This window comes from Leucoraja erinacea, chromosome 11 (genome assembly GCF_028641065.1).
Source record: "Leucoraja erinacea ecotype New England chromosome 11, Leri_hhj_1, whole genome shotgun sequence".
In the NCBI taxonomy this organism is placed as follows: Eukaryota; Metazoa; Chordata; class Chondrichthyes; order Rajiformes; family Rajidae; genus Leucoraja; species Leucoraja erinaceus.
Window position 1 is genome coordinate 34,197,639 of NC_073387.1, and position 23,264 is coordinate 34,220,902.

The 23,264-nt window shown below is 44.6% G+C and overlaps 1 protein-coding gene across 1 annotated transcript in view; it reads left to right on the forward strand.

Annotated features, from left to right (window-relative positions):
* The first annotated feature begins 367 nt into the window (after positions 1–367).
* ubtd2 (ubiquitin domain containing 2) overlaps positions 368–23,264 on the forward strand; it is a 61,787-nt gene continuing 38,890 nt past the window's right edge. Inside the window, exon 1 of the mRNA XM_055643004.1 lies at positions 368–559. Within this exon, the coding sequence (XP_055498979.1) occupies positions 490–559 (70 nt within the window). The 5' untranslated portion in view covers positions 368–489. The remainder of the gene's footprint in view (positions 560–23,264) is intronic.

Consider the following 23,264-nt stretch of genomic DNA (forward strand, 5'->3'; position numbering starts at 1 on the left):
AGCCGCGGGTACGCGCAGGAAGGGAGGAGGGGAACGCGCTGGAAGAGGGGGACACGCTTGATGAGAAGGAGGAGCCGCGGGGACGCGCTTGAGGAGGAGGGGCCGCGCTTGAGGAGGAGGAGCCGCGGGGACGCGCTTGAGGAGGAGGAGCCGCGGGGACGCGCTTGAGGAGGAGGGGCCGCAGAGACGCGCTTGAGGAGGAGCAGCGGGGACGCGCTTGAGGAGGAACCGCGGGGACGCGCTTGAGGAGGAGCCGCGGGGACGCGCTTGAGGAGGAGCCGCGGGGACGCGCTTGAGGAGGAGCCGCGGGGACGCGCTTGAGGAGGAGCCGCGGGGACGCGCTTGAGGAGGAGCCGCGGGGACGCGCTTGAGGAGGAGCCGCGGGGACGCGCTTGAGGAGGAGCCGCGGGGACGCGCGCCTGAGCGAGCCAGTGCCGGCTGGGCTGCGGATGTTAGTTGGTCTGTTGTAAAAGTGACAACAGCTCACCCATGGGAGGTTGTGTGGGCTCTCACCATGACTCCTCGGGCAGCTTGAACGAGAATTCCGACGGCACAGGAGGTAAGGGCGGACAGCGTTCACTCGGCTTACCCTCTACACTTGTTCTATTTTTCTCTCTTTCTGCCCCCCATAGTTTTGGGTCGGCGTTTCACTCCCTGTCTGTCCCCAGCGACGAGAGTGTGAAAGTCTGAGTGTGGGCCCTCGCACTGGCTCCGTCGCCCCTCTCCCCTTCTTCCTCAGTCACGGCCGGGCCGGGCCGGGCCAGCCTTGCAGCCTCGGAGTCTCCCCCTCCCTCTGCCCCGGGCTACTTGCAGGGGAATGCATTTTCCGCCTTTCATCGGCTCCACTCCACTCACCTCCAACTCCCTCCCCCTAACCCCAGCTCCAGGCTGGGCTGCGGCTAATGCCGGCTCCGAGGGATGCCCCCCCCCGCCGACGGTGGGATGGTTCTGAGACTGGAAGCCCAGGGGCATCTTCTGCCTTTGTCTCTTGCCGGCCCGCATCTAAGCATTATGTTTCCTTTTCCCATTAAACCTAAAACAGGCATGTTTTAAGAACTGATCGAAGCGTTGCTCAATTATTTATAGGGAATGGATTCAAGGTTTCACAGTTTGGTGTTGTTCTTCTCTGTTCCCATTGTTGTTCTGATTTATTTAAAATGGATGTATAAATTTGTGAAGTTTTCTGAAGCGTCGATTTGCCAGGCGTCGTCATTTTATTTAACAAGCTGTAAAGTTGTGTCGAACAACCCGAGTCCGAGTGGCGATGCTGTTCTTTAAACTGCAACCTGACATCATGATATGGGCCTCTTGTGAACTGTGCGATCTTGTAGATTTGTTTATGGTGTGAAGTTCAGAAATAGGAGCCGTTTAAAGAATTGGTATGTCATTTTCTTTTCAAGGAACCAGGCGTGCATCTATCTTACTACTTTAATTCAAGATGCTTTGATTAAGTTCAGCCATCAAGTTTCCTCCAAACGTCTTCTAGATTGATTGTGGAGTTTTTAAATATTTTTGGAAGAAATGATGGCCAGCTTTTTCATCGAAACGTCTACTGTGGGAAAGGGAGTCGTTTTGATTTGCTTTGGAACTAAACAACTTTTTAACATGCAGTTTATTGATTGTAAAATGAAAGGTCAACTTAATAGTTTTTAATGAAAGAGGTGCTACTTTAATTGCTGCATTAATGTTATGCTATTATTTTGTATTCAGTGCAAGTCATGGATTACGTTTTCACTCATTTTGCACCACCAGCTCTTAAACATGGAATTAAAAAGTCCTCGGGCACTGCGAAGCTTTAGGTCAGAGGTTGATAACTATTTTTGTTGTGCCAATTTTAGATGGAAAGACATCTGAACTACTTCCACCGCATCCCAAGTCTCCATTGTAGCTATAAAGATTAAATAGAAGTACACAAAATTGGTTCAATGCGTTCTTTTCTGGGGTGAGGATGAGGATAACAAATCATGAAAAGTTAACAGAACTTATGTGAACTGACACCAAAACCAGTAACTGGGATTGGTCCTAGTTCCTTAGCAAAGGGATGGAAATGATCAAAATGTGATCCACAAGCAGTTACGCAAATTTTGCATCCGTGCCCAGTTTGATTCCTCCACGATCATTCAACTCCAGATGGCAATAGCAGCCTAGAACCAAATGTAAACAAAATAATCAGATTCATGGAGTAAGTTGACGGTAATTGTGCTTTAAGAATATGACTAGGAGAAGATGAGAACAGTGCGTGTTTATTTTGATTTTTTTTAGAAAGGCTTTTGATATTGTCCCACAGAGGAGTTGATTAAGACGTTTAGAGCACAAGGAGACACAAGACTAGATGCTAGAATCTGGAGCAACAAACAATCTGCGGGAAGAACTCAGTAGGTCAAGCAGCATCTTGCTGTTGCTCAAAAAAATTGTTGGGAGTTGGAATAATAGATTGACACGGATTGAAAGTTTGTTGGGTGGAGAGCAAAGTGGGAATAAATGGATCTTTCACAGGCTAGTAGGCTATGACTATTGAGGTAACATGGAGATCATGAGAATTTGGGTAATGTTGATGTACTAAAGGACCTGTGTGAAATTGCGCACACAGGCCACATAATCCAACATGCAGGTAAAACAAATGATTAGAGAAGTAAATGGTTTATTGGTCTTTATTATGTGAGGATTTGACTGCAGGAGTATAGGTATAGTTGTACAGTAATTGCTTCCAACCTGAGAAACGCATCATTGAGGAAGTGCAGTGCAGATTCTGTTGACTGGCTCTAGCAATGAGGTGAGATTGTATAAATTATACCTGTAGTCTCTAGTGTTAAGAATGAGAAGAAATCCCATTTAAACTTGCAAAATTCCTGAAGTACACAAATATATATGGGCTTCAACTCCATAAGTCAAGAGTGTTTTATTGTCATATGTCCCAGATAGAACAATCTCTTGTATCCCTTTCCCATGATTCTCAGTCTGAAGAAGGGTCTCGACCCAAAATGTCACCCATTCCTTCTCTCCAGAGATGCTGCCTGGCCCGCTGAGTTACTCCAGCTTGTTGTGTCTCTCTTTGGTTTAAACCAGCATATGCAGCTCCTTCCTACATAGAACAATGAATTTCTTACTTGCAGCAGCATAACAGAATATGTAAGCATAGAGGTTGGACAGACATTGGAATGTTTTCTTTGGGATGCTGGTAGTTTGTTGGGTGACCTGATAAAATTTTCACAGAGTGTGGTGAGTGCCTGGAACACGCTAGTGGGGATGGTGATTGAGGCATTACGATAATCAATAGTCAGATTTATTCGTCACATACACAATAAAGTGCAGTGAAATGAAGTTGCCAGCAGCGGTACAATAAAAAAGAACACACAATACACAATAAAAATTTAACACAAAAACATCCACCACAGCATTCTTCACAGTGTTGGAAAGCACAAAATACAGTCTTTCCTCCTCCATTTTCCCCTGTGGTCGGGACCTCAAACCTCCGCAGTCTCTGCTGTGGGCAGCCAGATGTACAGGCCCTCTCGTCTGGAAGGTAAGTCCTGAATCGGTGCTTCCCTACCGGAGACCGCGGCTTCAAGATGTTGTAGGCCATGGGCCGGCGCTCGGAGCTCTTCTCCTCCGGGATCCCCAACAAGGGATCCCAGACTCCGCAGACAGTGGCTTCAGGATGTAACAGTCGGCGGGCTAGCGATCTGAGCACTCCCTTCTGGCGACCCCCAGCGAGGGCTCGCCCGCTCCGCGATGAAAAGTTCACGCTGCACCCGCTGCTGAAGCTTCGGGCCCGACTCCGAGAAAGGCCGCACCAATCCTTGTTAGGCCGCGAGGGAGGCGACATGGAAAAAGTCACCTCTCCGTGGAGGAGGTGACCAAAAGCGGTTCCCCCCTTACCCCGCCTCGCCACCCCCCACACAAGTCACACCGAGAGACATTAAAACAAACATTTGGACATACTAAAAAAAACAAAAAAAAAGTAGAAATGACTAACACTCTGCTGGCAGGGCAGCCGTCTCGCAGATACTGTCCCATTGGCTTTCCACTCTTGCCTGAACCATCTGGATAACAGGAACACACATGTAAGATTGCTGTTCATTGACCACAGGTTGGCATACAACACAGTCATCCTCTCAAGTCATGATCAAACTAGAAGACTTGGGCCTCTGCACCTCCTTTTGCAACTGAATCCTTGACTTCCTCGTCGGCAGACCTCAATCAGTGGAGGTTGGTAACAATATAATTTCTTCACTAACCGTCATCACAGATGCATGTCGAGGCTGCATTCACAGACCCCTGTCCTACTCAACGGGGTGTGTAAGCACAGCATCAATCCAAATTTGCTGACAACACCGCTGTTGTTGGCCATATCACAGGTGATGGGCCAGCGTACAGGCGAGGGAACACCTGGTTGAATGATGCTGCAACAATAATTTGTTGCTCAGGGTCAACAAAACCAGAAAACTAAGTGTTCATTTTCGAGAGGGGAAAGCAGACCATGCATCAGTTTTCCTTAGTGGGGTTGGTGGTAGAAAGAGTTGACAGCTTCAAATTCTGTGTCTTTAATATTTTGGATGACACATCGTAGGCCAAGAAAATAGCTATAATCACAAAGAAGGCGCACCAGCACCTCAACTTCTTGGAGGTTTAAACAGATTTGGCATGTCACTAAATAGTCTTGAAAAAAATCTTGTACAAGGTACTGTAAAAAATGTTCCAGAAGGAACTGCAGATGCTGGAAGATCGAAGGTACACAAAATTGCTGGAGAAACTCAGCGGGTGCAGCAGCATCTATGGAGCGAAGAAAATAGGCGATGTTTCGGGCCGAAACCCTTCTTCAGAATGACCTGCTTGGTTGCATCATGGCAAATTTAATGGAATGCAAGAAGCTGCAGATACTGGTGGACTGGGCCACATCTAACAGAGGGAGTTAGATGTGGCCCTTGTGGCTAAAGGGTTCAGGGGGTATGGAGAGGGCAGGTACAGGATACTGAGTTGGATGATCAGCCATGATCATATTGAATGGCGGTGCAGGTTCGAAGGGCCGAATGGCCTACTCCTGCACCTATTTTCTATGTTTATCATGAGCACAGCCCTCCCCACTTTTGAAAGCATCTACATGAGGCACAGCCTCAAGAAGGCAGCATCTGTCACCCGGGCCATGCTTTCTTCTCGCCACTGCCATCAGGCAGGTGGTACAAAATCCTGAAGTCCAAACACCACCAGGGTCAGGAACAGCTACTTTCTTCCCACTACCAGGTTCTTGAACCAATCTGTGCAACCCAAATGCTACCTCAGCATTTGGGTTGCCACGTCTTGCAACTACCATGGATTTGTTTTCCAATTTTTTTGCACCATTGTCTTTTTTGCACAGTATTTCTTACACTATCTTGCACAATTTATATGTCATTTATTTTAAATATTTTGTATTGTCTGTTGCCCGAGTCTACATGCCTGCGATGCTGCCAAATTGGAAGTGGAAATTTTTTGGAGCAGATGTGGAGAAATGTTTTAAATTAGAAGATTTTGAGTCTTGCCAATGAGGGTTGTGGAATCTATGTCATTGAGTTAATTGACCACATGGATGCTTGGAATTAAGATAATTATTGGATCTGGACGTAGTGCTGGGAAATGGCACTGAGTTAGACATAATTTTGATGAATGTCAGTCTACACCCTAAAGTCGCATGGGATATTGGGATAGTGTGGGAAAAAATACACGATGGTGGAAGATGAACTCTGATCTTGAACGTTGGAGCAGGTTTGATTGACCGGATAGCCGAATATTCTTTCTTTTCTTTGTCAAGTTATTATGTCCTGGATATCAAGGCAGCTTTTGATCAAGTAAGATAAGCCAATAATGGGAAAACTCATACCTAGTTTGACTTCTACTTAGGTTAAAGGAAGATGCTTACAGTTGTTGATAGCCATTATCCCATCCTGATAAATTCCCCTGTAGTTCCTCTGTGCAATGTATTCAATTCATACAATTATAAAACATGTATGACACAATAAGAGACCATTCATTTGATCATGTCTATGTTGGTAGATAAAGAGCTACTTGGACTAATCCCGTCTTCCACAAGATTAACTTTAACTCTGCTGGTCGCAATTCATCGTGTGCATGCATGTACTTCTTAAATATGAGAACCTCTGACCCTACTATTTTTCTGGATGGTGAGTTACAAATTCCTACCATCCTCTAGGTAAAAAATAAATCTGTCTTTCTTCTTTCCTATCAAATACTTTAAACCTGTACCCCCTTCTGCCCCCTATTCTGTTTATCCCATTTGGGCCTCTTGTAATTTTCTAAATCTCATTTGCAGCTATCTCTGTTCTAAAGAAAACGACCTCAGTTTATCAAATAGTTTCTCAAGGCAAACATTTTATAGCCCTGACAACATCCTTGTGAATCTCCTATGTAGCTTAACCAATTACATTACCTGTAATGTGATCAGGTCTGACCATCTTCAGCGGATATTTTTTCACACAGAGAGTGGTGAATCTCTGGAACTCTCTGCCACAGCGGGTAGTTGAGGCCAGTCCATTGGCTATATTTAAGAGGGAGTTAGATGTGGCCCTTGTGGCTGAGGGGATCAGAGGGTATGGAGAGAAGGCAGGCAGGTACGGGATACCAAGTTGGATGATCAGCCATGATCATATTGAATGGCGGTGCAGGCTCGAAGGGCCGAATGGCCAACTCCTGCACCTAATTTCTATGTTTCTATGTTTCTATATATCATTGCCCTATGACAAATGAGGAGGCCATTCTGCTCATGCTGAGTCTATGCTGGGTTTTAGACTATTCTTATCTGTCCTAATCTTTTTTCCTAAAACCTATTCTCTTTCGAATAAACATCCCTGATTCTCTTACTGACAAGCGACAATTAATCTACCAGCATAATAGAGGAAACTGGAACTCCCAAAGGAAACCCCATGTAGTCATACAGAGAATGTATAAACTTCACACTGGCATTGCCAGAGGTCAGGATTGAAATCAGATCACTGGAACTTTGCAGTCTCAGCAGGAAAATTTGCTGGACCTCTGTGCCACCTGCAATGTTCCCCAGAAAAATGATGGACGATGTCATGGACATTGCAATCAAACAGCATTTACCAATGCCTAATCTTGGTTTCACGGAGACTAATTCTAGATCTATCATAGCTTTTGTCCAAACATCGATTATAAGTGAATTCTAGAACTAATAATATACAATGCATGCGTTTGATATCAAGGCAGAATTTAACCAAGAATGACATTAAGGAGCCTTGGTAAAACTGGAGCCGTTAGGTAAATTATTTCATATTTCCACATGGCAGGGAAAGCCATTTTATCTATCATGCCTAAGCTGGCTTTCAGAATGATTCCCATTAATCCTGTTCTCCAACATATCGCTGTAACTATATTCATTAACAACTTCTGTTCTCCAACCAACCACCTACATTTGGGATGATTTAATTTAGCTACTTAATCTAATACACCATTCAACGAGTTTGCAGCCGAAAACTGGAGCACCTTGGACATGGGGACTCGGGTGCAAACTCTGCAATGACTGCACCAGAGGGCAAAATCGACAGTGTCACCAGAATTGGGAGGCAATTCAATACCTGCAGCACCCCTGTACTTACTTTGGATGAAAGCAGAGAGAACGGTCGCCAATTCAAAAAGCAAAAAAATGCAGATGCTCCCGATCAAAATCCCGGAAATGCTCAGGTTGGACATTATCACTGGAGAGAGAAAAAAACAATCAATGATCTTTCATCTGAACTCCCCAATTCTGACACAAACTAGAAATGCCAATTTTCTAAACTTGTTGGGTCCTGAATGCCGTTTCATGCCCAGTTTCAAGATGAGTTGTTGTACCACAAGATTATTTTACATTTCATTGCATAATGTGAGATGCGACTGACGGGTCAAACTGAGATTTGAGTGTAAATGAATGTAATACGAGTCGTTTTACAATACTGGAGAGATTTTGAAGAACAAGATTATTTTCCAGGTTTTACACCATTACACAGTTCTTAACAAAAATCTACCCATCAAGTGAAACCGTACAAATAACAGATATAAATTAGCTAACTTCAAGACCGAAAGTCAAAAGATGTTTTCATAACAGACAAATTTTCATCGTTTTACCACCATTTTGCACACCAAAAATGTGACATTAAAAACTCTGCCACATTTAGTCATGAATATTTTATTCATAAATAAACTTCATATGGCCCCTCATGTTTTGATAGTGATCTAGGGAAATATCTTAATCAATACCAGAAAAAAACCCAGTAATATATCTGATATTCCGCCCAGCAAAGATCCCGTAACGGTCGTTGTGTTTGGTGTCCATTGTCGCAACGACCGTTATCGGGGTCGGTACCTCCATAAGTTAAACCACGGAGGCTCCAAACCTCTAATGCTTTTCAACTATGGTAGTAGCGATTTTTGGGCGTTAATTTTTTTTCCTTATTTTCCAATGTAATATCAAAAACGTTGTGGTGTCAAAAACGCAACGACTGTTTATAATATATTTTCCACTTTTTTTAAATGCATTAAAATAAATAAATGTTGGACATAAATTGGTTATCAAAACTAAGAAACTGAGCCAATCTTCAATTTGGCAACACTGTTTCTTGTTTACCTTTCGTACGGACTAAGTCGCTAACATCATTCCTTTGTGTCAACTTCTGGAAACTCCACAACGACTGTTGCGGATACATTTTACTTACTAAAAATTCATCCCAAATCAAACCTTCTGACGATTCATCGGCCATCGATGTAGCTCAAATCCATAAGGTAATATACCATTTAGATCACATTGGTGAAAATGTTTGATTTTCGCTAATAATGTAACATTTGTTTTCTGGGACACCAAACCTTTGAGTGTCCACCGCAAAGTACGTTTGTGTAAATATACGAACCGGCAGTGTTTTTTCTGCCGATATGGGGTTTAAATTCACCGTAAACCGCAACGTTCCAATCGATCGCGTTCCACAAAATCTCACTCGCAAGATGATTAAAATGGCCATTAATTTACGGGAATTAAACACTTAATTCCTTCCATTTGGCCTATAAATTCATGACAAATGAGATTTAAAAATCATGTTATATGTGTGAATGTTATTAGGACACTTAGGCTATTTAAAAATGTTAACCTTTTCTTAAGAAATTGCTAGATGTTTAGATCTAGTAATAGAATTTTGTAATTAGCTACAATTAGGTATCTAACTAAGTATATGCTTCAATTTCAGGTCATCCAAGTAAGATTGTTTCATATTTGTTTCAGAATGCTTCAATCTATAATAACTGAAAATTTCATTTAGTTTTCTTAAATTTTAAGAAAGTTATGGGCTTTTGACTGTCCTTGATCACAGCTTTTGAGTTAAGTCAATGGAAAAGCAATTGGGAATAAGATGCTAATTTCAGAGTATGAAAATGACCATAACTTTTTTAATGCTGAAGATATGAAAGTGAATTGGGTGTCAAATTAAACTTCTTTTTATGCTTTATCTGATGGGATAAATTGCAGGCTTGATTTTTTAAATCTCAAAATGTTGTAACATTGGTATATTCTGATGCTATTTTTGGAAACTTGCCATCAATATGCTAATTTTTTTCTTATTTTTTGTTGATACTATGTTAGTCATGAACCCAATAAAGTTCTTGTCAACTTTTTTGAAGGAATTTGAAATTTGACCCCCTTTGTCACATTTTTGTGAGCAGTATTGTAAAAAGACACATATGAAAATGCATGGTTACTCTTGTGTGCTAGACACAGGTGCCTGTCACACCAGCCCCAGAGCTGTCGGCTATGACAGAGGGGAAGTCAGAGTTAATAAAATACATCTCAGAAGCATTCTTGTGGAAAGTGTCATTGGTAGAACAGAAACTGTAAAGTGTGAGAGGGTGGGGGAATAGAATGAAGCCCTTGCAGGAAGTAAGATTGGAGAAGGTGGGGGGGGGGGGGGGGGGGGGGGGGGGGGACTGAAGCATACTTCACAGCATCTGAATCTTGCTGAAGCATGCTTGGCAGCATCTTCCAAACCTGTGACCTTGATGATTTATGAAGAACAGGACAGGTACATCTAAACACCAGCAAGATCCTATCTACGTCATTTAGATTCTTGGAAATATGATCCTTTCTTGTCGTTTTGTGAAAATACGTAAATTCTGTAAACAGTAGCGATGTGTAAGCCCTGTACCACGTGAGCCATAGTGATCCAGGACACAATCCCGCCACAACATTTGCAGGAATAATTAGCAATTGATAATATGTGCTTGTCTGACCAGTTATGCTTGCAACATTTGAAAGAATTTAAGCAGGATTCCATCAAAAATGTAGAATAAATGTGTAAATAGAAGGTGAATTTCCAAATTTTTAAGTGTGAAATGATGGATTATATTAAAAATGGGGAAGGCTGAACAGGTTGTGGCTTGTTTCTGAAGCAAAGACGAAGTTGGGGGATAACGTAATAACATCTTCAATCAAATGTCTTCCACTCACCTTGCATTTACAGCCACATTTGCTGCTCAAAAAAAAAAAAATTCTCAATTTGGCAATTCAGTGCGCTGCAGAAAGTATTAATTTTAATATATCTAATTTGTCAATTAGAAACAGATTGTTTTATTTGTCATGTTGATTGGGCCCGTTTTAAAATTGCAATTGAGATGTTTACCCCTTTCCTCTGAAATTATACTCTGGTTTAATTTAATCATTGGCTATTTGATACCTCATAGTTTTTAATAGACATATAACAAGAGGTAATTGTCACCTATATAATACAACTTTTTTTAAGTGCATTTTATTTTTGGCAGGCCTACACATCTTAATTGAGTTGCATTTCTGCAGTATCAACAATCTGGTTACTAGGTTACTACTGGTCAACACTGTAAGTTGTATTTGAGATGGTGAACTCTGCACTCTGTGAAGTGTCCAAGCCCAAATATAGCTCGAGGCCACGCTGGCACCAGCAGGACCTCACATCGAACTCGCGATGCGCCGGCACCAGCAGGACCTCGCATCGAACAAAAAACCTCTGCCCTCCAACTGTACGACCACATCCTTACCCAGACTCGATACCACAGCCACATTTGCTTCCTCGGGGCCTGCCTGCGCCTCCATCTCATACCCCATGGCTTCCAGCTCCAGCTCCCTACCACCCAGTTCGGACCCCAACCGGACCATCGGTACCGACTGGCTATCCACCGGCATACCCAGCAATTCTCCAACCGGGCACTGAGATCCACCTTGGTCGCGATGCGTCGGCACCAGCAGGACCTCGCATCGAACAAAAAATATTTCCTTCGCTCCATAGATGCTGCTGCACCCGCTGAGTTTCTCCATTTGCTGGCATTTCATTGGTGATTTAATATGAATATTCATCATTTCATGCTACTACAACTTAAAACTGATTTTATCACCATAAGTTTAAAATGCAGAAATGTTGTTACAAGTGTACGGAGCACTGTTGAGTTCACAGCTGGAGCATTGCATGTAATTTTGAACCTAATGGGCCTGTCCGACTTGGGCGATTTCGCCTGAAAAACCGGGAACTGGAATGGCGACTGTCAGAGTGGAACACGCACAGACACAGACAAACACACAGGGGACCAGGGCAAGCGGGGCGGAGCACTGTCTGAAATTCACACGGCGCAAAGCCAAGATGATACAGACACTGCAATGAACAGGAAGGTTGGCGCTGTAATTAAGACGGCTAGCAGTAAGTCCTTTAAAAGAGATGGGGAGAACGGGGGAGAAGGAGTGGAGACAGCTTTTAAGAAGCCAGACAACTTTTAATAAGCCAGAGATACACAGCTGTGAAGTTCGGCACACATTTAACATTACTGGTCGGTTATCCTTGATTCTGAAAACTACTGCTTATGTGTTTTTTTTTCCCAATGAGCCAATTAAATTCACCAGTCAGCACGGGCTACAACCTACGAGAACCTAAGAGAACCTATGACCTCCTGGAAACCCATTAGGACCTCCTTGCAACCCACCTATGGCTCGAGAATTCTCGCTACTCTCCATGGCAACTTCGTTCCAGTAGCCACTAATTGTTCAACAAGTTGAAAAATTCGCGGAGACCATAATGAGGCCGTGACTAGTTCAGCCGGTGTTGTGAAGAACAGCTCTTGGGCTTGCATGGCAAAGTGGTGCCATGACTTGAGGTGCACTCGTCGTGTCTCTGTGACGATCTGATGGAGGAGGTGGGATTCACTGGTCTGTACGTTTCGAGAGAGGGCCAGCGTGACTGCTTCTCGTCTGATGTTGGCTGGGGCGATGCAAGCGAGGACGGGCAGTTGGTTTACTGGAGTGGCTCATAGGCATCCGGAGACAGTCCGCAGGGAGCTGTTGAGGGCAGCATCCAGCTTCTTGGCGTCAGGGCTACGGCACCAGACCGGGGCGCAGTACTCGGTGGCTGAGAACACCAGGGCCACTGTGGACATGAGCAGTGTCTTCGTCATGGCTCCCCATGTGGTGCCGGCTAGGCGGTGTATCAGTGCAGCACGGGCGCTTGTCTTTGCCTTGGCACCTTCCGGGTGTTGTTTGAATGACAACTTTCTGTCGAGCTTCACACCGAGGTACGTGGGGACGGGCTGGGACCGTAACCGGGCGTTATCCACCATGACGTTCATCTCGCGGGTCGCTTCCCTGTTGTTGAGGTGGAACATTGAAGATGTTGTCTTGCCCATGCTGAGCTTAAGGTGCCAGTTCCTCAGGTATGAAGACAGGATGTTCATGTCCTCGAGAGGCCCTCTTCTGCTGCTTTGCAGGATGGCTTACTGAGTAGGATGGCCAGGTCATCAGCATAGCCATACTTCTTTGACAGGGTTGCAGGCAGGTCATGGATGTAAATGTTGAACAGCATTGGTGCCAGTACTGAGCCCTGAGGGACGCCGTTCTTAAGTTTCCTCACCCTGCTGTATTGCCCGTGGCTGGTGTGTAGCCTGAAGCTGCGGTTGCTCAGCATCTCCATGATGAAGCTCACAATGTGCTTGTCTGGGATGGCTTCCAGAAGCTTCATGTGTAGTCCACGCAGTATCATATGCAGCTGTGAGGTCCAAGAAGACAGTGCCAGCCTTCTCCCCTGCCTGGAAGCTGTCCTCTATGTCTTGGCATAGGAGGGTCACCTGGTCCACCATTGACCTACCACTTCGGAAGCCAGCCTGTTCTTTAGGCAGCTAGGGGTCGATCACTGGATTGAGACGTGTGTGGAGGAGACATTCCAGGAGCTTGTATGGAACACACAGCCGTGAGATGGGTCGGTATCCCTTGGGGTCATCACTAGGTTTGTTTGGCTTCGGCAGAGCAATCACCTTGGCACGGCGCCAGATCTTTGGCTGCTTCAGGCAGCGGAAACACGTGGCGAGGAAGGAGCACAGCCAGTCAGTTGCCTTCATGCCTTGGTGTTTTATGTACTCCGGGTGGATGCCGTCGGTGCCTGGTGCCTTAGCCGGTTTTCAGCCGTCGGATGGCCTGCTCGATTTGTGTTGTGAAATCGTGGGATAGGTTGGAATCGCAGCTCGGAGCCCGGTGTAGCTCGTGGACTCTCGCCGATGTTGTTCTGGTGAAGTCCTTGTCTGTGTTGGGGAAGCGACCATTGCTCAGCAGTAGCGACGCGATGGAATTTGCAGTGATGGGACACTGTGCTGGGGTTGTCGACCTGCCCATCAGCTTATTCATGGTCTGCCACGCCTGACGGTTGGAGTGTGGATGCGAAGTAGATCTTCACATTCATCATCCCAGCAGGGAACATAGGCTTTACGTACACCGTGGGGGATGTTCTTCATGGCGGCGGCCAGCAGCATCTTGCAGTATGAGTCGTAGGCATTGTTCAGGTTGGTGGGGTGTGGGTGTGGGAGGCCAACGGCTGCCTTATTCACTTGTTGTGTGAAGCCTACCCAGTTTGCTTTCCGGAAGTTCCACCTCTTGACGTCTTTCCCTTCCACGGGCTGGACCAGAGATGGAATGGTTATGAGCGATGGTCGATGGTGTGACCGGGGAAACCTGTCCAGGATGCATCTTACTAGGAGCGGTTTGTTGTTGCGACAATTTGCAAAGGCCAGGTCCGGGTTGGTGGTGCTGTTCCAGGGTGCAAAGTAGAAAGTGCGTGGCTCCTTTGGGTCGTATAGGAGTGTTGCATCGGCGGTCAAGGCCCATTCTGCCAGGAAGTCACCGTCGGCGTTGGAGCTGCTGTATGCCCAGTCTGTATGATGGCTGTTGAAGTCACCAGCATACACGGCAGGAGCTGGGACTTCTGGCAGAGATGTTGGGACCAACCTGCTCGGAGGTGGCTTGTAAATGTTGACGATGGTAGTGTCTTGCACTTTGGTTGTGATCCATTCTCCCTCGGCATCCTCTGCAGACTGTGCTATGGCTGACCAGGCCGTGTCTGATCAGTGTCTGAGAAGGAGAAGGTTAAATCGGAAGTCTCAGTGATGCAGTTGAACAAAGGGGACTATGAAGACATGAGAGGGGAGCTGGCCAAGGTAGACTGGAAAGGGATCCTAGCAGGAATGACAGTGGACAGTAATGGCAGGAATTTCTGAGCATAATCTGGAAGGCGCAGGATCATTTCATTCCAAAAAGGAAGAAAGATTCTAAGGGGAGTAGGAGGCAACTGTGGCTGACAAGAGAAGTTAGGGATAGAATAAAACTAAAAGAAAAGATGTATAACACAGCAATGAGTAGCCGGAAGCCAGAGGATTGGGAAACTTTCATAGGACAACAGAAGGAAACAAAACGCGCAATACGGGCTGAAAAGATGAAGTACGAAGGGAAGCTGGCCAGGAATATAAACAAGGACAGTAAAAGCTTCTTTAGATATGTTAAGGGAAAAAGAGTAGCAAAGTCAAATGTGGGTCCCTTGAAGGCAGACACGGGTAAAATTATTATGGGCAACAAGGAAATGGCAGAAGAGTTGAATAGGTACTTCGGATCTGTCTTCACTAAGGAAGACACAAACAATCTCCCAGATGTACTGGAGGACAGAGGATCTAAGGGGGTAGAGGAACTGAAAGACATTTTCATTAGGCGAGAAATAGTATTGGGTAGGCTAATGGGACTGAAGGATGATAAATCCCCTGGACCTGATGGTCTGCATCCCAGGGTCCTCAGGGAGGTGGCTCTAGAAATAGTGGACGCATTGGTGATCTTTTTCCAATGTTAAATAGATTCAGGATCAGTTCCTGTGGATTGGAGGATAGGTAATGTTATCCCACTTTTCAAGAAAGGACCGAGAGAGAAAACGAGGAATTACAGGCCAGTTAGCCTGACTTCGATGGTGGGAAAGATGTTGGAGTCAATTATTAAAGAGGTAATAATGGGGCATTTGGATAGCAGTAAAAGGATTAGTCCAAGTCAACATGGATTTATGAAAGGGAAATCATGCTTGACTAATATTCTGGAATTTTTTGAGGATTTGACAAGGGGTGCCAGTGGATGTAGTGTATCTAGACTTTCAGAAAGCCTTTGATAAGGTCCCGCACGGGAGACTGGTGACTAAAATTAGAGCACATGGTATTGGGGGTAGGGTGTTGACATGGATAGAAAATTGGTTGGCAGACCGGAAGCAAAGAATATGAGCGAACGGGTCCTTTTCAGAATGGCAGGCAGTGGCGAGTGGAGTTCCGCAAGGCTCGGTGTTGGGGCCGCAACTGTTTACCATATATATTAATGATTTGGAAGAGGGAATTAGGAACAACACTAGCAAGTTTGCAAATTACACAAAGCTGGGTGGCAGTGTGAACTGTGAAGAGGATGTTAGGAGGTTGCAGGGTGACTTGGACAGGTTGAGTGAGTGGGCAGATGCGTGGCAGATGCAGTACAATATAGATAAATGTGAGGTTATCCACTTTGGCTGCAAAAACAAGGGGGCAGATTATTATCTCAATGGGGTTAGGTTAGGTAAGGGGGAGATGCAGCAAGACCTGGGTGTCCTTGTACATCGGTCACTGAAAGTTTGCTTACAGGTACAGCAGGCAGTGAAGAAAGCTAATGGAATGTTGGCCTTCATAACAAGAGGATTTCAGCATAGGAGTAAGAGGTTCTTCCGCAGTTGTATAGGGCTCTGGTGAGACCACATCTGGAGTATTGTGTACAGTTTTGGTCTCCTAATTTGAGGAAGGACATCCTTGTGATTGAGGCAGTGCAGCATAGGTTCACGAGATTGATCCCTGGGATGGCGGGACGGTCATATGAGGAAAGATTGAAAAGACTAGGCTTGTATTCACTGGAGTTTAGAAGGATGATGCGGGAATCTTATAGAAACATATACAATTATAAAAAGGACTGGACAAGCTAGATGCAGGAAAAATGTGCCCAATGTTGGGCGAGTCCAGAACCAGGGGCCACAGTCTTAGAATAAAGGGGAGGTCATTTAAGACTGAGATGAGAAAAAACTTTTTCACCCAGAGAGTTGTGAATTTATGGAATTCCCTGCCACAGAGGGCAGTGGAGGACAAGTCACTGGATGGATTTAAGAGAGAGTTAGATAGAGCTCTAGGGGCTAGTGGAGTCGAGGGATATGGCGAGAAGGCAGGCATGGATTATTGATAGGGGACGATCAGCCATGATCACAATGAATGGCGGTGCTGACTCGAAGGGCGGAATGGCCTCCTCCTGCACCTATTTTCTATGTTTCTATTCGTTATGAACGAACGTAGCTATGCCATGATGTTTGTCAGCAGTGTGACCGGCCAGGGTATACCCAGGAAGTTCTTGTTTTCGGTGTGAGTCTCCTGCAGTAGAACTATAGTCGCCTTGTTTTTGATGGCAATCTGTTCGATGACGTTGAGCTTGGCGGTGGTAAAGCCTTCAACATTGAGCTGCAGTAGGGCGAACCCCTTCTTCAGCCAAAGTTCTTGGTTACAAAGTTATGTTGTGGAGAATTGGTCACGGGGGATGTTTAAATTGGAAGTGGGCCAATTCTTGAATAATTAATGAACCCTTTCTGAAATCTGCATGCTAGTTTTGGAATCTTGTTCTATTCTGTTTTTGCACCATAGTCAATGTGGATGCCCTCAACTTGTAAAGCCCAAAGTTTTAGAGGTTTCAAGATTTCCTCCTGCTTCAACCTGCTCTTTTTGGACATGTTCTTTAAAACCTCCTTATTTGGCTCGGGTTGGTAGTATGCAATACTGCTTTCTTTGGCTCGGTATCAAATGTTTTTGACTGATGACACTTGTAAAATAATGAATTCAAGGACTTTGCAAATGTAAGATTTTGTTGTCTGTTTTTATCCTATAAAATTGTTTAGCACTGTGAAGCCATTAGATTATCTTGCCCTTTTGTGGTAACTGAGAACCTTTAAATATTAGATGCGTCTAATATCAAGACCTTTTAATGCTCATGGGAGCCAAAGCAAGACATAAGCACCCAGAGTTTCTTCCTTGACCACAACTGGCAATATAGGTGTAAATCGTGGTCAAAATGTACATTGTTTCAGAGGGTAGTTAATCTGTGGAACTCATTACCACAGAGTGCTCTGGAAGCCAAGCCAGTGGATATATACAAGGCAGAGATAGACAGATTCTTGAATAGAATGGGTGTCAAGGGTAATGGGGAAGTGGCAGGAAAATGGGATTAGGAGGCAGAGATCAGTCATGATTGAATGGCGGAGTGGACTCGATGAGCCGAATGGCCTAATTCTACTCCGATAAATTGTGGACTTGTGAAGCCTGCATCCATCAATCATTTGCCTGGCTTTGTCCCATCCGCAGCTCTTTTCAAATTTTTTCCCCACGACTCTTCTATAATCAGTCTCAAGTAGGGCCTCAACCTGAAACGTCTCCTATCAATGTTCTCCACAGATGCTGCCTGACCCGCTGAGTTGCTTCAGGACTTTGTATATTTTCATGGTTTACTTTGTGTGTTTGCACAAACTGCAAAACTCATGACATTATATCATTTTGTCTGCACTGAGCTCGCTCCGGCTGCCTGAATAGCACATTTACTGATCTCCCCCCACTAAAACAGACCATTGTTGAAAAAAATCAATTAAAAAAATTAATCTGCTAGAAAAATAAGAGAAATTAGCAACTTCCTGAACTCCATATTCAGAAACAGCTTCTTCCCACCAACCATCAGTCTATTCTACATTACAAACACCATTAAACTATGAATGTCTTGGTTGCACTCAGGACTTTGGGTTTTTGTTTTGACTTAATATGTTTTTTTACTTATTTAATTTTTGTCATTTGTTTTATATTGAGTACATTGTTTACAGACCTGTTATGCTGCTGCAAGTAAGAATTTAATTACTCCGTTTCAGTACATATGACAATTATTCACACTTGACTATCTCTGTTTTCCACTGCCGCATTACACCTTTGCTACTGAAAATGATTGCAGAGTGGCAGAAAAGCTGTTACAACCAAAGCTTGGAACTGTGATTAGAATCACAGTCATACAGCACAGAAACAGGCCCTTCGGTCTAACTTGTCCATGCCGACCAAGGCCCCATTCCCACCTCCCATATCCTTCTAAACCTTTCCTATCCATACACCTGTTCTAATCTCATTTAAATGTTGTTATGGTTCCTGCTTCAACTACTACTCTGGCAGCTCATTCCACCATCCTCTTTGGGGAAAAAAGTTGTCCCTCAGGTTCCTATTAAATTTCTCCCCTGTCACTTTAAACCTACGTCCTCTGGTTCTTGATTCCCAGGCTCTGGGTAAAAAGATTACATTCAATCTAATCCCCTCATGATCTTATAGATAGATAGATAGATAGCCTTTATTGTCATTCAGACCGAAGTCTGAACGAAATTTCAGCAGTCATACATATAATACAATAAAAACAACAATAAACACATATTAACATCCACCACAGTGAGTCCACCCAACATCTCCTCACTGTGATGGAGGCAAAAGTCTTAGGTCTGCAGTCTCTTCCCTCCTCTTCTCCCTCTGCGCTGAGGCGATACCCCCCCGGGCGATGTTACAAATCAGTCCCGCGGCTCAAACACCCGCCCGGGGTGGTCGAAGCTGCCGCCCACCAGTCCTGCAAACGCAGCCGCTGGCCCACGGCCGAACCCCGGACTCAGGCCACCACCGCCAGAACACCGTCCCAGCCACCCTCACGTAAGTACCGTACCGTCTCCAGCCTCGGGCCGGGCCGCCCCGACATAGGCGCCAAACCTCCCCCGGGCCGGGCCGCCCCGACATGGGCGTTGCTTCTTCCCCGGGCCGGGCCGCCCCGACTTGGGCGTCGCTTCTCCCTCTGGCCGGGCTGCCCCGACTTGGGCGTCGCTTCTCCCTCTGGCCGGGCCGCCCCGACTTGGGCGCCGCACCTCCCCGAGCTCGGCCGCTCCGACGGGAGCCTCGTTCCACCCTCGGGCTGGCCGCCCTCACGGGAACGTCACAACCTCTCACGGGAGCACTGTTCCAGCCCTGAGCCAGACCGCCCTCACGGGAGCGAGCTCAGGGCGAGTCCTGACGGGCTCTGCCTCCGGAGCCTCGAGGTCGCCAGCTCCATTAGGCCTCAGCGCAGACGGAGGCAGAGAAGGGGAATACGACCAAAAAGTCGCATTTCCCCCGCAGGGAGAGACCGCAAACCCCATTACAATCCCCCCCGCCCCCCCAAAACACAAACTAAGAACCAAAAACTAGACTAACCAAAATGAAATAAACAACACAAACAAACGGGACTGCCGGTGAGCCGCTGCAGCCAGTGTAGCGCCGCCACTCTGATCGAGATCACCTCTATGAGATCAGCCCTCATCCTCCTGCACACTAAAGAATAAAGTCCCAGCCTGCTCGAACTCTCCCTATAGCTCAGGCCCTCGTCCTGGCAATATCTTTGTAAATCTTCACTGCACTCTTTCCAGCTTAACAACATCCCAGGAAGGTTCAGCAGACTAGACACATTTATGGAGAGATAACTTTTCATTAGAATTGTGACAATTTGGAGGAATCCATTCATAAGAGGACAAGCAAACATAAAGTCTGATAGGGTGGAAAGCAGGAGTGATTCAAGTCAGAAGTGTTGATGTTGAATAATTATCAGGAATTAGCAAAATAATGTGAAATGAATAGTGAAAATCTGAAATAAAATTTCAGAAATGATTATCCAAAAATGTTAAATTTAATATTGAAATCTATTATTAATGAACTGATACTGGGCACTTGTAAAATAAAAAAATAAATAGACAATAGGTGCAGGAGTAGGCCATTTGGCGCTTCGAGCCAGCACCGCCATTCAATGTGATCATGGCTGATCACCCCCAATCAGTACCCTGTTCCTGCCTTCTCCCCATATCCCCTGACTCTGCTATTTTTAAGAGCCCTATCTAGCTCTCTCTTGAAAGCATCCAGAGACCCTGCCTGCACCGCCCTCCGAGGCAGAGAATTCCACACTCATCATTCTCTGTGAGAAAAAGTGTTTCCTCGTCTCCGTTCTAAATGGCTTACTCCTTATTCTTAAACTGTGACCCCTAGGATTATGCAGAATCCATTGTGGATGGATAAACGGGAAATTCTATTTGGCAAATCTTTTTGTAATTTTTTGCAGTTTCTGAATAGATAAGGGGAAACCAGTATTGTAACTTTCATGTCCTCTTAAGGTGCCACTGAAAATGTTATTAAATAATATCAGAGCAAACTGTATTGAGGTAATATAGATAGAATGGAATAAAATAGTCATTTTCAGATTGAGAGATTATGACCAGTAGGGTACCCCGTGGATGGGTAAGTGCCAGCGATTTAACTGAAAAAATGTTGTGTTATATATCTAGTTTTGCTGACAATGCAAAGCTAAGTGTAATGGAAACATTGAAAAATAGGTGCAGAAGTAGGCCATTCAGCCGTTTGAGCCAGCACTGCCATTCAATATATGATCATGGCTGATCATCTAAAATCAGTACCCCACTCCCGCTTTTTCCTCATATCCCTTGGACTATGAGGGAGAATGTAGGGAGGTTTGAGGATAAAAGGACACAAATGGTCTGAGTAAATGGATAAAGTTGTTACAGATTGAATGATGCAAGCTCACCTGGTAGAAAATAAATTGAAATTAATATTTTTGAATTATGAGAAATTCAAAGGAGTTGGTGTGCAGTGTACACAAATCACTGAAAGTTAACCTGAATGTGTACAAAGCATATATGAAGGCAAATTATATGTTGGCCTCTATGGCAAGAGGATTTGAGAAGGAAATCAGAAATGTCTTGCTATGCTAATTTAAGGGGCTGTCCCACTGTGGCGACCTAATCCGCAAGTTCTGACGAGTTTGCCCTCGACTCGTACTCGCAGCATGGTCGACACGAGGTCCTAGGAGGTCTTTTTAACTCTCCTTCATGTTCGAGAGTAGTCCCCGCGTACTGAAGGCCTCAGATAGGTCACGGCGTATTTATCAACATGTTGAAAAATACCCGCGAGTAAAAAAAGGTTGTCGTTGGAAAAAATCTATGCTTTTTTTACTCGTAGGTTTAGTCGAAGTAGGTCGACATGTTATTTGTAGGTATTCAAGGGTAGTCGAAGGTAATCGAAGGTAGTCATAGATAGTCTTCAACATAGTCGAAGGGAGGTCGAAGGAGATTGAAGGAGGTCGTCTTCACTCTCCACTATCCGGTGTCCAATTTTCCCGAAGTTAATCTTCAACATAGTCAAAGGCGGTCTTCTACATAGTCGAAGGTGGTCTTTAACGTGACATTTTTTCAAATTCTTCTAAACTCGCCAATTAGATCGCTGCAGTGGGACAGCCCCTTCAGACCCCGGCGGGATAATACTATGCAGAGGTCTGTTTGTGTACCAATCAAGGGGAAATAAAACAACGGTTCACTTGGCTGAGGGATCAAAAGATTTTTTGTTAGTAAGAGGTCAAGAGAAAGGAGGGTTAGTGTAAGAAAGGGGTGCTTGAGTGGAAGTTCAGCCATGATAACCGAACAATGGAGCAGATACTCAGGGGGAAATGGCCTCTCCCGTTTCTTATGTTCTTTTCAATGGTATGGTTATTTGGATAATATATTATTTTTTAAACTTTATGGGAAAAGTGTAGAAGTCAAGAGGTCGGATGCATCATGAGACGGAGAAATAACAGGACAGGAAGGCAAGGTTCATGTTTTACAAAGATGCTGCCTTGCCTGCTAAGTGTTTCCAGCATTTGTTGCTGTTATTTCAAATTTTTGCTATCTATAGGGTTTTTTTTCATGTTCTACAAAGTAGTTATCATTTGGTTTCCCCGTTACTGAAGCGTGTATGTACATTATAAGCAGCAACATAATGTACTAAATTGGGAAAAGTGCAAGAAAATGGTTGATTCATCTGAACATTCTGTTTTGGACAGTCGATAGCAGGACGAGAGGAGATGAGTGTTGTATCTCTCACAGTTGCAAGAGAAGTTAATGTGGGACAGAAAGTGAGTATTGTTGGAAGTGTAAATTAAGGTACTGGAGGCAATTGTCTTTTCAGCATGTTGAAAGGTATGGTAAAGAGAAGATGTGTGCAATTATATCAACAAATTAGATGAGATGAATTGAAAGTAAGGACAAAAACATTTGTCTTCTGGTACTGGCAGTGGGAGGAAGATTGAGAATAAAATGCAAGGGCCATTAGATTGCAGTTCCTATCAAATTGGTTGCAGTGATATGGAAGGTAGTGTCATCGGGAAATTTACAACGTAGATAGAAAAACGAAGACAATGGAAGGCACCCATTGAGGGAGCGAGGTGGGAGGAAGCGTTGGAGAGATAGCTGTGAGAATCAGTAGCATGTTCAAAGTGAAATCAGACAGAGGGGATTTGTTCAAGAAAAAAGCAAATGGCACTTGAGCTGCCCTGGTCTGGATTGGATGTAAAGAGAGATTGGAACATGATTATTAAGGAATTTGAAGTTTTAATTACCGCGAAAAGGTTAGTTGGTGTACTCTAATATCTCGTTGTGAATGAATGCATAGTTTTATTTACTTGAGCTGAGACAAGTGGCAAACATTTTCTGGGTTCTCAGTTAATCATATGCCACACTTAGTATTTATTCAATCTATTTGCAGAAATGAACATTAATAGAAAATATAGTGGAGAATGTCAAAAGTGCCGTGAATATATGGGTGGAGTAACCGAAAACAACAATGAAAATAAAGGAAAAACAGGTTCCATAGGACAACGTTTACTATGTGAACTTTGGTTAATCATCTTAGCAAGTAGTTCAAGAGAGTTATGCACATTTCCAAGACTAATTTTGACAGCTGTGATGAAAAGAGCCCCAGAGAAAAGATACCATCGAACGTCTAAGAAACAATGGTCTGATGTTTAGTGATGAGATCATGCTCCATTGGGATTTATGAGGCCA